Raw genomic sequence first — 14,727 nt, 5'->3', positions numbered from 1 at the left:
TACCGGCCAGGGAATTTTGGCTCCCAGTTATTAAAAGACTGGAAGTGTATAAGCAGAGAAAGGCAATAACTGCAGTAATTTCTTAAGGGACTCTCTTATAATTCCAAACATATATAATTTGGAACAAAACCATTAATGGAAGAAAGTCGCACTGTCAGGCGACTCCTAACTGTGTGGCGGTCAAAATACTGATAAAACCAAATGTACGCTCTATGGCATATGCTGTTGTTTCATTCACAATCAAAATTATATTGACTGTGGCGTGGAAACACACCAGTAGAGGGTTATGTAACTGACAGGAACAGGCTGTGAATTTCTTACAGAATCCTGGGGCTTCAGAACTGGAAGGGTCTTATAGGCCAAGTCGTCCAAGGTTCTCATTTCTGAGATGAGAAACAGAGACCTGGAAAGACTGAATGACTTTATTCGTGGGCAGAGCTGGGCCTACCACTCAGGTTCCCTGATTCTCAGTGAAATCGTTTATCCACTCCACCCTTCTGTTGCTCATGCTCATCGACGCAGGTGTTAAAGAAATAAAAGTCTTATTCCTTTTTTTTCTTTCTTTCTGTTTCCACTTTAGACACAGGTGCCCCCCAGTAGAGCCCATCATCATCATTCTTCTCTTCCTTATGGTCGATATGGAAACACACATGCTTGTGCATTAATAGAGAAGAGAGAGTCTTTCCCTCTTAGTATTCAGAGGAGCAGAGGATTTCCTAGCAGGATATAGTGAAGAGGGCAGGAACTCTGGTCACTGTGCCTCACGGGTCACCCCAGCACCTCTGGCGGTACCTGGACTCTTGATCCTGAGACCCAGATGCCGCAAATGCTGGCGACAGTTCAAAGAATGAATGCTGGTGTTGTTTTGGGTGTTATCACAGAGCTTCAGAAGTGTGTCAGCATCCTGGAGGCCTCACTTCTCCCAGCCCGCACTGGAGCTACCCTGGATCCTCACCACCTCTCGTCCTGGGGGTTTGTGAGGCCCTGCTTGCTAAGCTTCCATGGGGCAGAGACTAAAGGAAATAGTGAATTTCAGCATTCCCTCCCCCGCCCCGGGTGTGTTTTAAAAACTAAGAAAGCAAGTGAACTCGGAAGAACCAGAGCAAACACAGGCCAAGGGGGTGGCCCGGCTTTGGCACTCTGCAAATCTGACAAAGATGGGCCTTGTTTGAACTCAGGGTTATCCCTTTGTTCAAGGAGAAGCTAAAGAGCTAGAATATGAGCCTAAAACTGCTTCATAAGGTCCAGACTACTGTCCTCCTGAAACCTGTTGGTACTTAACAGCCATTCCCCAACAGACAAAGGGGCTGTCGTGCTTTCTGCAATTTCTGTTTCTCAGTAGGTAACTCTCAAATAGCTTCCAACTTTTACACGACCGATTTCTAATCATATGTGAGGTTCTGGAAAACTTTCCTTCGCTCTATTCCCTCCCCCCCCCCCCGCACCCGCTCCAATTCCTTGTCTGACTCCTATCTTTTTCATTCAGCTAAATATTTTTAAAGCACAGACAACGACACTATGGAAGAGCCAGTGGCGACGTGAGCTGTTGTACTTTTGTGTGTGGAGGTGCCAGAACGGGATGTGTCCTCTTACGGTTTCACACGCACGCCTCTAGAAACTGCTGAGGAAAAGCAAACATGCCGTGGCCTCGGAGTAAATTGTTTCTCTTGACAACAAAACAGAAGACTTTACTAAATCTCACACGAATATTGCAACTTTGACCACCAGCCTCCTTAAAAAGTGCAGGCAAACAACTGTGGCTTCTACATTAAAAATGGGATCTCACGTATTTCACGTAGGACATAAAAGCTGCACTACCTTCGCCACAAAGTCACGGAAAACACTGACAACTAAAATTTATGAGCCCCCTCAGCATAGCTAATGCACAGCAGCAGCTTTGGCCCTGCGAAGGTCGCCCCCCCCCCCCTTTTTCCTTAAGCAAGAATCTTGAAGAAATATTATAAAGTTGACATCCGCCCTGGAAAGCCAAATTTCTGTTTGGCCCGACACCAGTGTGCCCTTGTGGATGGTCTCTTCTGGATGCATTATTTTTCTGGAACACGGACATATTCGCTTTACACATGGAGGAAGGGAAAACTTAATATAGGGATAAGACTGATCGAGGGACACAAAAATCAAAGAACATCATCATGTGTTTTGATTGCTTGGGTTTTCAAAGATGATCAATCCTGACTCAAGAACATGTCTGCACTTAAAAAATGCAGGATTTGCCTCAAGTTCATTTGAATTTGATTGGCAGTTGGAAGCAGGGCAAGCTGTTGGCACCCATCGAAGCAGAGCCGACAGGACGGTCTATGGGCTTTCAGAACTCTTGGAAATTGTGGCTAGACAGGAGGAAATGGTTGATTTCTGGAGTTTGCTCATTTGCATTTAATGAACTCCTCACCTCGGAGATCTGTAAAACTCGCCGTCCTGCTAGGCTATTTGCTACCCCTACCTCTCACTGAGTTTTCTAAAACTTCTAGAATTGGCACCAACACCGTGTATCAGTGTTCTCTGTGCTGAAAATGAGAATGCTTCAGTATATTCTCACTCACCCTTTTAAGAGTGGAGCCATCGCCAAGCTGACTAACCTGGTCAGCTGACAAAAATAAAAGCCTCTGTCAGAGACCAGAGCCACTGATTACTGGGTGAACTGGATGGTTCCATTCTACTGTCTATTAAGAGAAAGAAGAGCAAAGAAGAGGCCTGATTTGGGTGAGGGGTAGGACAGAAGAATTGAGGTCTCTTCCAATTCTTTTTAGATACAAGGGTAAGACCCTCATCCCCACTTGCCCCCTGTTTACCATATCCTCTCAGATCTGAGGAAAGACATAGTAGGTCTCTTAGACATTTGCAATAATTGGTTTAATTTAGTTGTAATGCTGGGAAGGATCACATGGTTCCTAACTTCCATAAAGTGGCTCAGGGGCAGAGAAATTTGTTGGGAGGCAGAGAGCGTCACGGCGTGATGCCTGTCATTCACTTCTGAATGGTTCTGTGCTCTCTGAGGAGAAATATTTCCAAGTCTCATCATAGAGCTTTCCCTTCAGATTCCGATAGAATCTAACTGCTCATGGATCTCAACAAATGTGGCCAAAAAGAATGGCTAGTCAGACAGAATGCTAAGTAAAACCAACCAGTCATAAAATTTAAAAAGTGCTCTGTTGGGGCACCTGGGTGGCTCAGCGGGTTAAAGCCTCTGTCTTCAGCTCAGGTCATGATCCCAGGGTCCCGGGATCAAGCCCCACAGTGGGCTTTCTGCTCAGCAGGGAGCCTGCTTTCCCTTCCCTCTCTGTCTGCCTCTCTGCCTATTTGTGACTTCTCTCTCTCTCTGTCAAATAAATAAATAAAATCTTTTTAAAAAATGCTGTATTGATTCCACTTATATAAGGTATCTACAGTAGTCAAAGTCACAGAGACAGGAAGTAGAATAACAGTTACCAGGAGCCAGGGTGGGGGAGGAGAACGAGGCTAGTTTTGGTTTAATGGGTACAGAGTTCCATTTGGAGATGAGTTAGTTCTGAAGATAGACGGTGGTGATGGTTGCAGAGCAAGGTGATTGCACTGAATAATAACAATCATAAAAAGGAACAGCTATAGGCAAAGAAAGGACTAAGGCCACGTCACAGCCACTTACCTTTTCTGTGCGTTCTCCAAGTGACTTTCTTCCATTTTATGCTCTTTTTTGGCTGTGAAAGAGAAATAATTATTACTAAAATGGTATTTTCTTCCATCCTATCTTTTGTGTCATCTTCTAACTTTGGTTATACCCATGTGTTGTCAAAATAATTCTGAATGCAGGGGTTGGCAGCCCCTACCAGATGCCCTGGATGGAGAGAGATCTCAACTGGCTATATTCCTCATCCGCCCGCCTTACTGAGAATAGCGAGAGCTAATGGTGGTCATATAATTTATTGTTCTCACTGGGACACTCTTGAGAGAGGAAGAAGGTGATAACTAATAATTACATCAGGACCAAAACATAAATTGGAACAATCCTGGCCAGATTGGTACAGGTGGTCATCCCAGCTATAGCTGGCCTCTTGGTGAGCTTTGGCACGTACTTGGCACTCTCCCCCCAACCCCAAACATCAGAAACCCAGAACCTTTTACAGCGGTTCTGCTCGGGTTCAAACAAATTCACTGGAACCCTTGCACACACTGTCTCTACACACAGAGGATCCTTTGGCAATTTGGGGAAGCCTATGGTCTCCTTTCTCAAAATACTATTTTTAAATGCTTTGGAAAAAAAATCCTTAAGACTACTAAGGAAATCCATGATACTGTGATACAGCTCTGAATTTATAGATTAAGAACCAGTGTTCTGTAGGAACTATTTATTTATTTAGGAGGTTTCATTTTTAGGTGGCGCTTTTACATATCATTCTCTCTAATCAGAAAATAAAACTATTAAACATGAGATAACACTTCTTCACTTTAAAAATGTCTAGAAAAATAGGCAAGTCATAATCTATATAAGGCTTAAGGTCCTTTCATTGAGGGCTACAATGATATCAAGTGAACAAGAAAAGAGAATCAGTCATATCTACCACGGCCTATGACATGAAACTTCATGAAAGATAGTAAGGGATTTTTAAAAAAGATTTATTTATTTGAGAGAGAGAGCGAGAGCACGCATAAGCAGGGGGGAGGGGTAGAGGAAGACAGAGAAGTAGGGTTCCCGCTGAGGAAGGAGCCTGATGTGGGACTTGATCCCAGGACGCTGGGATCATAACCTGAGCCAAAGGCAAACACTTGACTGACTGAGTCACCAAGGCACCCAATATTAAAGGATTTTAAAATACCAGTATTTTACTAAGCTTAGCTCTGCCATGTATGGCCTGTGTGACTGTGGTCAAGTTATTCATGACCACCTGCCTAGTTATTGACTCATCTGCCCTATAAGAACAGCCACAGTGACCACCATCATGCAGCTGTTACAAAGATTAAATGACATAAGACACATCAAGGGTTTGGCACACGATATATGGTCAATGAATGGCATGAAAGGTATTACTAATACCTCATCATCATCATTAACGGATTTTAAAAAGTCAATTTTATCAAGTTACTCCCCTGCTCAAAACCTTCCAAAGGCTTGTCATCACCCTTGATATAACTGCTAACATTTTCAAATGTCCCATGAGGCCCTGAAGGTCTGCTCCCTGGCTCCTCTGTGACATCACTTCCTCTCTCTCATGCTACTTCCTTTCTAGCCTTTCTGCCGACTTACCGATACTTGAGCACATTGAGCATGTGCACTGGGGGGGGGGGGGTGTCTTCTGCACTTGCTGCACCCTGCCCACTATCTGTGCATGACTGGCTCCCTTACTGTTTTCAGGTTTCAGCTCAGATATCACCCTCTCTGACCATTGCTACACATCCCTGTCCTCTCCCCCAACTCTCTGAATCTCTACATGTTACCTTTTTTTCTGCCCAGCCTCTACCTACCTGGTAGACTATTCGTTTTCTCATGCATTTATTATATGACAATTGAATGCAAGCTCAAGGAGAGAAGCAACTTCATCTGGCTTGTTTTCTGCTGAGCCTTAAACACGGGAAGAGTGCCTATATATTAAATAACTTATTTTAGCTGAAAAATGCATATATTGGACAAATGTTGTTTAGAAAGAAAGATACTAGGTTTCCTAAACATAAAACTTGATATTTAGAATACAAATATAGACTAAACAAGAATGTCAGGCTGAAGTTGTATACTATTACCTCCAAGGCCCGTAAATGTCAATGAACAAAAATGACTTTTTATATTAAAATAATTCTGTTTTGATAATGATACCACTGTAGGTAAAATCATAGTTTTGGTCATCTTTTGAAGTAGGATTTCCCCTATCCTCCTAGTAGGGATCTCTGTGAATTAGTCTCCTTCTTAGCCAGTCAGACAGAAAGAAGAGACCAAGTCTCTCCTATAACAAGTCCTCCAAAGTGGGAAACAAACAAGTAGTTTGTTCTTAGCCAGTGATTCTTAATTATGTGCATGGCCAAACACAAGGAAAAATTCCTTTGAGGCTTGAGTGATCTTCCTGGAGCACCTTTGCTGTTCTCCCTCTCCAGGTGGTTTCTAACTGGCTACTTCCAGGCAGGAAGTAGACGGTAGTCAAGCTGTCTTTGCATATAAATTCACTGATGAGAAATACTCTTTCCACAAGGAATTACCCATTCAATAAGATTTTGGAATAGCTCTCTAAATATGGTTATTTGGAAAAAAAGCAGCATCCAAAATGTAAAAAGAGGTGTTACCAAGAGGCCCAATGCATACCATAGAACTGAGGGCTTAGGAGGAAAGAACCTTCAAGAAAATGGGAAGAACCTAGAGATCTTAATTTTTCCCTAAGCAAAGGGCCTATTACAGATAGAAAAAGCAGACACTTCCATGGTATGACGTGGAAGCTCTACCAGCCTAAAATATTTGTTCCATCAAAATGTGTGACATTTCTGGTCTTAATCATTATACACTTTCAGTCTTCAAAGTGCTCTAAGCCAAACAAAAAGACATTACCTGGAAGGAAAATGTTTAAAGATTGGAGTCACAAACTCAAATTTTAGTGTCAGCAGCATATAAGGCAACTGTAGGCCAAGCAGGAGAATCCTTACATTCTAAAATTCTATCCCTTGCTTCTCGATACTGGAACTGACAGTCTCAGTGTAGGGAAGCCAAGAGGCAGTGGTAGGAAAATGGGAAGGCCTTGCCGCATGGAAGGGAGCAAAGGCACTTAACACTGTTACCAGATCTTCCACCTTTTTCAGAGAAGCTAAAATTTTAAGTGAATGGTCCCAACTTAAAAAAAATTTTTTTTTCAAATACTCTATAGGACAAAGGGAACATTCCTGTTGGCCATATCGGGTTCTGCAAGCTCTGAGTTAAGCCATTAGTAGCAAAAGACACAACGACGTACATGGGTTTGTTCTTTTGTTCCATGTGCCAGAACCTATTCTAGATGCTTGGGATCCCCCAGTGAAGAAAGCAAAGGTCCCTATAGAACCTTCATTCTAGTTGGGGAAGACAGGCAATTAAACCTGAGAGAATAAGATCCAGTGTGAGTGATTTTTGGTAAGGGGTAGTGACAAAGATTTCTAGAGCAAAGCTTGTTGCCTATAGGACACTTCATGTGGATTCCTGAATTAGGGTCCCGGGGACAGCCACGGTATGCCACATAGGTACTAGGCACCCAAAAGGGTGACTGTGTCTAAATGGAAGATGATAAGTCTTAGGTGCAAATTGTGTTTACCTTACAGCTTTTACTAGCAATGGCCCTGAAATTTATATATGGGATTTAGTCTTCTATTTTGCAAAGCCACATGGACAGTAGCATTTAAGTGCTTCCTTTTTAGCTTGGATTTCCTACTATGAGTGTGGTGGGGGTAGGGGAGGCTTCTTAGAAGAGTTAAATTCGGAGAAGTTGACAGTTACCAACATGGCACCAGGGGACGTAGAAAAGTCACAGGCATCCCCAACCTTGCCCTTCTCTCTTCTCTTTCTGGCACAAGAGGCTGTCTCACTATCTGCAATGAGTTAAGTATGATGATCTGCCAAATCAGAGGAATAAAGTAATTGCTTAGGATGATGACACTCTCACATTTTAAGAAAATAAATAGGAAAAACAAATCAGAATACTAAAAATGAGAATTTTCACATCAATTCTGTTTTCTGAACTTCTGTATCAAGGCTGTGGAGACACTGTGATGATGACGAATTTCTGGAAGTCTTTGGAGAACGGTGAGTGGCAAGTTTGCTTGATGACCACCCTACACATACTATAATTTTTCTCTAATTGGTAGAACTGTGTTGCTTTTCTTAAACTTCAACTCTCTCCTTTAAAGAACAATATTTTTCACAATTCTATGTCACAGAGAGAAAGCAACATGACTTCTTTGGAAAGTATTTCTTTTCTTTTCTTTCTTTCTTTCCTTTCTTTTTTTTTTTTTGTGTGTGTGTGTTTTTGTTTAAGAGATATTTAACGTAGCCTTTACTGAATAAAGACCATTTGCTTTTGCGTAAAGCTTTAATACCTTGGAATTTTGTTTCCTGGTTCACTGATAGCCACTGTCTCATTAGTTATCACAATGTTACCCCATAATAACCAGTGTGAAACTCTTCAGGGCTGTGGCCAAATGACTAAGGCAGAATTCAGTGTAGTTAACGTTTAAGCCCCAACTTTTAAGTAGCTCTGCTACTTAAGTGGCATGGCCCAGTTGAACGTTTCAGTTTCCATCTCTGCAAAATGAAGATGATAATGCCTAGGTACAAATATGAAGGCTACATGAAAAGGGGCCAATGCTTACTTGAATCAGAATCTCTGCAAGTCAGACCTCTGAGGGCTCTATGTCCTGTTGAGATTGCTGGGAGTTCAAGCTTCCAGTGGGATGGCTGTTTTGACCAAGTTAAATGCAAGTGTAGCATAGTGGAAGGAAGTTGGGCTTTGTGTCAGGTGGGTCTAGGTTGAATTTGTGCCCTATCACTCATTAACTGAAAGACCCTGGGGAAGTTACTTAACTCCTCTGAGCCTTACCCATAAAACTGAAATGATAAGATCTATCCTACAAGGTGGTTGTGACTCTTGGAGGCACCGAACATGAGAGATTAACATAGCGACTAACTACTCTCAGCACTAAAAAATGGCAGCCATTTATTATTTGATTGGTTAGAAGCAAATGCTTGTAGTCATTATCCCAGCTCTCTGACTTTGGAATGAGTAATACAAAATTTCAAGCAAACATTCCTTTCTTCCTTTCTTTCTTTCTTTTTTTTTTTTTTTTTTAAGATTTTATTTATTTATTTGAGAGAGAGTGAGAGAGAGAGCATGAGAGGGGAGAAGGTCAGAGGGAGAAGCAGACTCCCTATGGAGCTGGGAGCCCAAAGCAGGACTTGATCCCGGGACTCTCTGGGATCACGACCTGAGTCGAAGGCAGTCACTTAACCAACTGAGCCACCCAGGAACTCCTGTTCCTTTCTTTCTTAAGAATGTCTACAACCATCCTTGGTAGAGGATAATTTTGCTTTTGATCCTTTCCGGGTCAGATCCTCACTATTTTCACATTTCACTCACAAAGCTGATGAACTTACCAGGGTGCTCAAGTCTTGTTTCCAGGAGGGTGTTTCCTATGTCAGACCTAAAGTCATTTTATTTGCTGTTTCTACCCATTTTTGTCTTATTTAATCCTCAGGAAGGAAAGACAGAAACTGATTTATAATTTTGAAAATTTACCTGGGAGTCAGGGGGGTAAGTTGTGAGGGGCTTATGATTTTTTCCATTTCATCATCGTTGAGTTCTCAATCTTTGGCCTGATTAAGCAAACCATCTCTCATATACTACGTGAAAGATAATGACTCGGGTCTAGTTTAAAAAGGTAGTTTTTGAGAGCAAAGTTTCCTTCTTTAACCTCTAGGCTCCGTGACCTATAACGGGTTCTTTGTATAGCACAGGAAACCCGGTTCTCAGCATTGCACCTGAAATGCCAACTTAGAAGGCAAACTGGACTATGCCACTGCTGTGCTTGTGTACTCAGTAGCGTCCTCTCTGTCCAGGACGCAGTATGCTCATGTTGCATAGTAAGCCCTTCACAACAGTTAAGTATGCTTACTTAACTGGGCCATGCCACTTAAGTAGCAGAGCTACTTAAAAGTTGGGGCTTAAACGTTAACTACACTGAATTCTGCCTTACTCATTTGGCCACAGCACTGGAGAGTTTTACACTGGTTATATACTGCTACTTCCCACAACACCCACCATGCTCCTGGCAAGTGGGATTCCTTGCTGTTCCCACCACTCAACCTGTCTTCTTGTACCCTTTTTTTTTTAGGGACACTGTTTCTTCTGCTCTGAATTCCTCCTCCTCCCTTCCTTCTCCTCTCCAAATACCCCCATTGTAAATGTCTTGTCTTCCTTTAAAAAAACAAGCTTGAAAAAGATATGTCTTTCATTAGACCTCCATGGGGTCTTTCCTTCACTGAGTGGTGAATGGCTCTTTCTGCACAGTCCCCACAACATTTTGTTCACGTATGTGGGGTACAGTATGGATATTATTTGCTGGCAGTCTACTTCTCTGATTAGAATTGGTGCTTCTTGAGGGCAGCAACCAAAATCTATTTCATAATGGAGTGACAAATCTGTGTCTCTCAACTTTAATGTCTTGCAGGTAACTCCACTTACTTGACAGGTGAATAAAGTGACAACAAGGGACCCACACCAGCAGATCAAAGTCCCTGCTCATTACCTCCCCACTGAGGGATCAGAGCCCATTTCCCACCACAGCAATTTCTAATCTTTGTCTTCTTTTTTTCAACCAAGTAGAAGAGAGTCCACTAAAGTCTAATAGAATCAAATGTAAGAGAGCACTGGTTTTCATCCAGATCTTATTTAGAATGATAGATCGCAGATACAAAGAACACTGACCCTTGAATTTTGTTGGTATCAGAATACAATTTTAAAATAGAGTTATTGTGAAAAGTGTAAAGTTTTTCGAGAATGTCACTTTGAGAAAGTGTTCGGAGCATGAACAGCCCTTGTCATCTAAATGTACCAAAATATTCAAGGTTTTATACTCAAGAGGGTGGTATTCATGCACGGAAAGTGGCTGAAGAAGGACATCACTCTTCAAAGAAAGTGGGGGTTTTATGCCAAACATAATTAAGTCATATTTATGGATACCCATCTGGGAGGTAGTTAAGTGTGGAATGAGGGCGAGGGATAAAGGTTGGAATATCTTCCCAGTATTCTTTACACAGTCTATTACACTTTAATATCCCATGGTTTATGGACCTGACATGGTTGGTATAAACCAACAGGACGCACAGTAAAGAAGCTGTTTTTATGGCAGCTCTACAAATAGAGGAACCAGGTGATGCTGACAAGGAAACAAAGGGACCGCACTCCACTTCATGTGCTATCCGTCTGATGCAAACATGGCAGTCATTTTTCATTGCTTAGAAAATCACCCTGTCATGCACTTTCCAGGAGAAAAGAATGCTTTCAGCAACAGAGGTAGCAGCACACTGACACCAGAAAGAGGGATGACTTCTTAACATTTGGGAGGGGGGAGATATTCATATGTGGAACCACTGAGTTATGGGGGGAGGTGTCTCATGTTTGCATTTTTCCCCTTGGTATGCTTGCCCATGAAGGATGCTAGCCTCCTCTCTAAGCTTCTTGTTTTATTAAGTTTTCCTGGTGGTGCTTAAATTAGAAGGAGGGTCATTTCTGGTCTGTCATAGACTTTACGTTTGCAAATAATGAGTAGGATGATAACGTTGGGGCACATAAGGGGGCGTCCATGAGAATTTCTGTGTAAACTGGTGTGAGGTTAGATAAAGGCATGCTATCAAGCTTCCCAGTAACTGGGTATAATTTGGTTTCCAGGTCACCTGTCTAAGGCTAAAGTAGAGTGAAACTCAGGCTTTTGATGAAAGTACTAAGCAGAAGACACTGTATCCAAATACCTTAAAGAGGCCTTTAGAGTCATAAAATCAAAGGAACGTAGATGCAAGGAGTCTTAAAAGTCATTTAGTCCAAACCTTGGGCTGATGTTTGAGTCGGGATCCTCCTGTGTTAAATCAGACTTTCTAGAGCTCATCTTATCTGCCATTTTTATTGGCCATTTTCAGTTGCCTTTATAACTACACTGAACTGAATATTTTTATGGGCATCAAAGAAAAACTAAATACTGGTATCATCTAACTTGGGCACCTGGAGCTTTTTTTCATCTGAGCTGTAGAATATGGACAGTGATTTGACCAACTATTCTCTCAGTCTCCCTCATTTCATATGCAAAGAAATAGCCCCATTCTAGATGGTAGGGGGATGTCAGTTCACTACACACAATGATGGCCTTGGGGCAACAGGGCTTGATTCTCTCATAAACGGTTGAAAACACGGAGTCCGGATGTAATCAAGCTTACAAATGACTTATGATCTTACGTCATTTCCATTTCTGTATTTCAAAACCCAGGCATAATTTTCAAATACCTCATAAAATATCTCACTGGTATAATAATTTGGATTAGAAAAATCTCCCTCATTCTATAATGAAAAGAACTATATGATTCTTTTATATTATGGGATGACTGTAGTAATTATTTGTGTAGGTGAGGAGTATAGTTGAAGAGATCACAATACAATTCCAAGTGCTCATCAGATTATGCCTCTGGTTTGTTCTCTATAGTAATTATTACAAAGTAAACATTATTTCCATTTACAATTCTATAAGGTAACAGGAAATTTGAGAACTTAAGTTTGTCAGACAATATAATCTATAACCTACTATAACCTAGTCCAACAATTTGTTATAGAAATGAGAAAGTGAACGCCCAAGTTGATGAAATGACTTTCCTGCATTCAGGTCTCTTGACTCATAATCCGGTTATTTCCAATGCTCTCTGCTGCTCCCCAACAAGCTATATTTTTCTCTAGAATTCTCAGAAACTTAGGTGGTATCTTGAAGCTGCCCCACACTGCACATTTTTCATAGGAGTATATACATCAGAGAGAAAGTGCCAGGATGGAATTTCAGCTTTCATGCTAAATTTCCTGACTCTTGATGCTTTAAAGCAGTCCATGAGGGTAAAATTTTAGAATGATCCAGTGAGAGGCTCATTAACATTAATGGGAGTCAGGTGGTTGCATTCTCAAACAGGGCCTGAAATTCTCCATGTTATCTCATCTTATAGGCCCATATATGCCTTTAATTTATCAGCATTAATAGAAGTGACATCTCTTTTGAACAAATGTTTTTACTTGGAGTTATTTCCTTTTTTTTTTTTTCCAATTTGATAGAGAGAGATCATAAGTAGGCAGAGAGACAGGCAGAGAGAGAGGGGGGAAGCAGACTCCCTGCCGGGTATCAGCAGACAGCCTGAAGTGGGGCTCAATCCCAGGACCCTGGGACCATGACCTGGGCTGAAGGCAGAGGCTCTAACCCACTGAGCCACCCAGGTGCCCCCCTGGAGTTATTTCTTCATAAATACTTTGAAACAAACATAAAGTATAATTTTCACTTAGAGAACTCACATAACTCCTATTTCCTGTGGTGTCTATCTTGTCTCCCTGGCATCTCATTCCCAGTGGGAAGGTGTATCCCTTCCACAATGCTTTAGAATTTTTTCAAAGGTCATGTAGGGTTAGTGTGAATTCTGTAGTCTCATCATTCAGGGAAAGGACACCAAATTAATCATCATTTAGAAAGTCTTAGGAATTTCAAAGAAGCAAGATTCATAGGAGGGCCATCCCCGTTTTGTTTAATCAAGAACCTTGATGACATTTCAAAGACAATGGGGTTCAGAGTCGCAAGGTTCTAAGTAACCATTTGGTAATAAGTTGCAGGCATATTGGCAATGAAAGAAGTTCTGCTTTCCCAAACAACTCTGTCCTATATTTGCACTAGCCTAAAGATGTATAATTTCTGGAAGGAATGGACTGTGCTTTTTAAAAAATTTAGATTCAAAATGCTTAGCATTCAAGACTACAAACTTAGTGTTTATGAGGAAGTAATTTGTTGCTTCAGTGATTGGTGAGAATGACTACAAAAGCCCTGCTACTTTGAATTTGTTAGCAGGTTGATGAGCAATGCGGTAACGGGCTCCATGCTCATTTTTCTTTCTGATTTAAAGTAGTGCTCTTCAAAAGCAAGGGTCTCTTTTTTATTTCATAGCATTTCAGTACTTGATTTTCAACAGGTATTTCTTTAAGCACTGCATTAACAAATGGAAAAAACTGGCCCTGAGTATCTTCTTGGGCTTTCCCATAACTGCCTCTGTTGACTGTCCGTTATTGAGAGCAATCACTTGATTCTTTATGTCTCAACCTGTCCATCTGTATACTGGATAAAATGAACCTTCTAGCTGAGAACCAGCTAGAAGAAACCTACGAAACTGCCCAGTGTAAACCTCTCATGCTCTAGTTCATAAGTGAGTGAAGTTAAATAGTAGGGGACTGAATAAATGAATATTGGGTTTTATGATACTAGGACAGTGTGCTGAACTGTGACCCCTTCAGCCCACCAGTCATAGCTAATGGGATCTGAGGGCAGTCAACCCACTCGCTAATCAGTTGCTGATGAAACACTTTAATACAATTGGCTGGAATAATCTGACTGATGGTCTTGGTGGCGATGACGAAGATGAGGATGAGGGTGAACATTCACTGAGTACTCAGTATGTGTCAGGTTATATGCTAAAGGATTTACATAGATTATTTTACCCTTCCAACTCGTATCAGAGTTCTACACTGTGGACAATAGTGGAAGCAAAGCTTCAAACTGCTCCATGACTTTCTAGCTGTTGGCCTTGGGCAAGCTGGTTCACTCAGCTAACACTGAGTTTTCTAATCTATAAATTGAGGTAATAATAGGACCTATATTAGAGGTTGTAATACTTAAATGAGATGTTGGTGAGGTGCTCAGCCATTGTACTTGGCACATTAACTCAGTTAATGCCCATGATTGCAATCATCACAACCACTACCATGACAATTCTCAGTTGTCCAGTGATGTTTGCTTGTTCAGCTTTTCTTGGGCTCCCATGAGACTGATCTTGAGTAGTTGAGCATCCTGTTCTTCCTTGAGGAACGTGTCTATCCTTACAATAAGCTTCCTGAGACTTGAAGCAAACTCGCTAGATCCAAATCTATCCCACGAATCGGGTTTTCAAAGGACAGCATAAGGAAATGCTGGGACAGTGATACATAAGACTCAGAATGTAAAGCAGGAAATATG

At 41.5% G+C, this 14,727-nt stretch overlaps 1 protein-coding gene across 1 annotated transcript in view; it reads right to left on the bottom strand.

Annotated features, from left to right (window-relative positions):
* Window positions 1–14,727, bottom strand: part of LOC123944049 (formin-1-like) — a 285,601-nt gene that overhangs the window by 39,331 nt on the left and 231,543 nt on the right. The window contains exon 14 of the mRNA XM_046008733.1: window positions 3,641–3,692. Within this exon, the coding sequence (XP_045864689.1) occupies window positions 3,641–3,692 (52 nt within the window). The remainder of the gene's footprint in view (window positions 1–3,640; window positions 3,693–14,727) is intronic.

Source organism: Meles meles, chromosome 6, assembly GCF_922984935.1.
Source record: "Meles meles chromosome 6, mMelMel3.1 paternal haplotype, whole genome shotgun sequence".
Classification (NCBI taxonomy): Eukaryota; Metazoa; Chordata; class Mammalia; order Carnivora; family Mustelidae; genus Meles; species Meles meles.
Note: the sequence above shows the minus strand (reverse complement) of the source record. Positions and strands in the feature narration are given on the sequence as shown.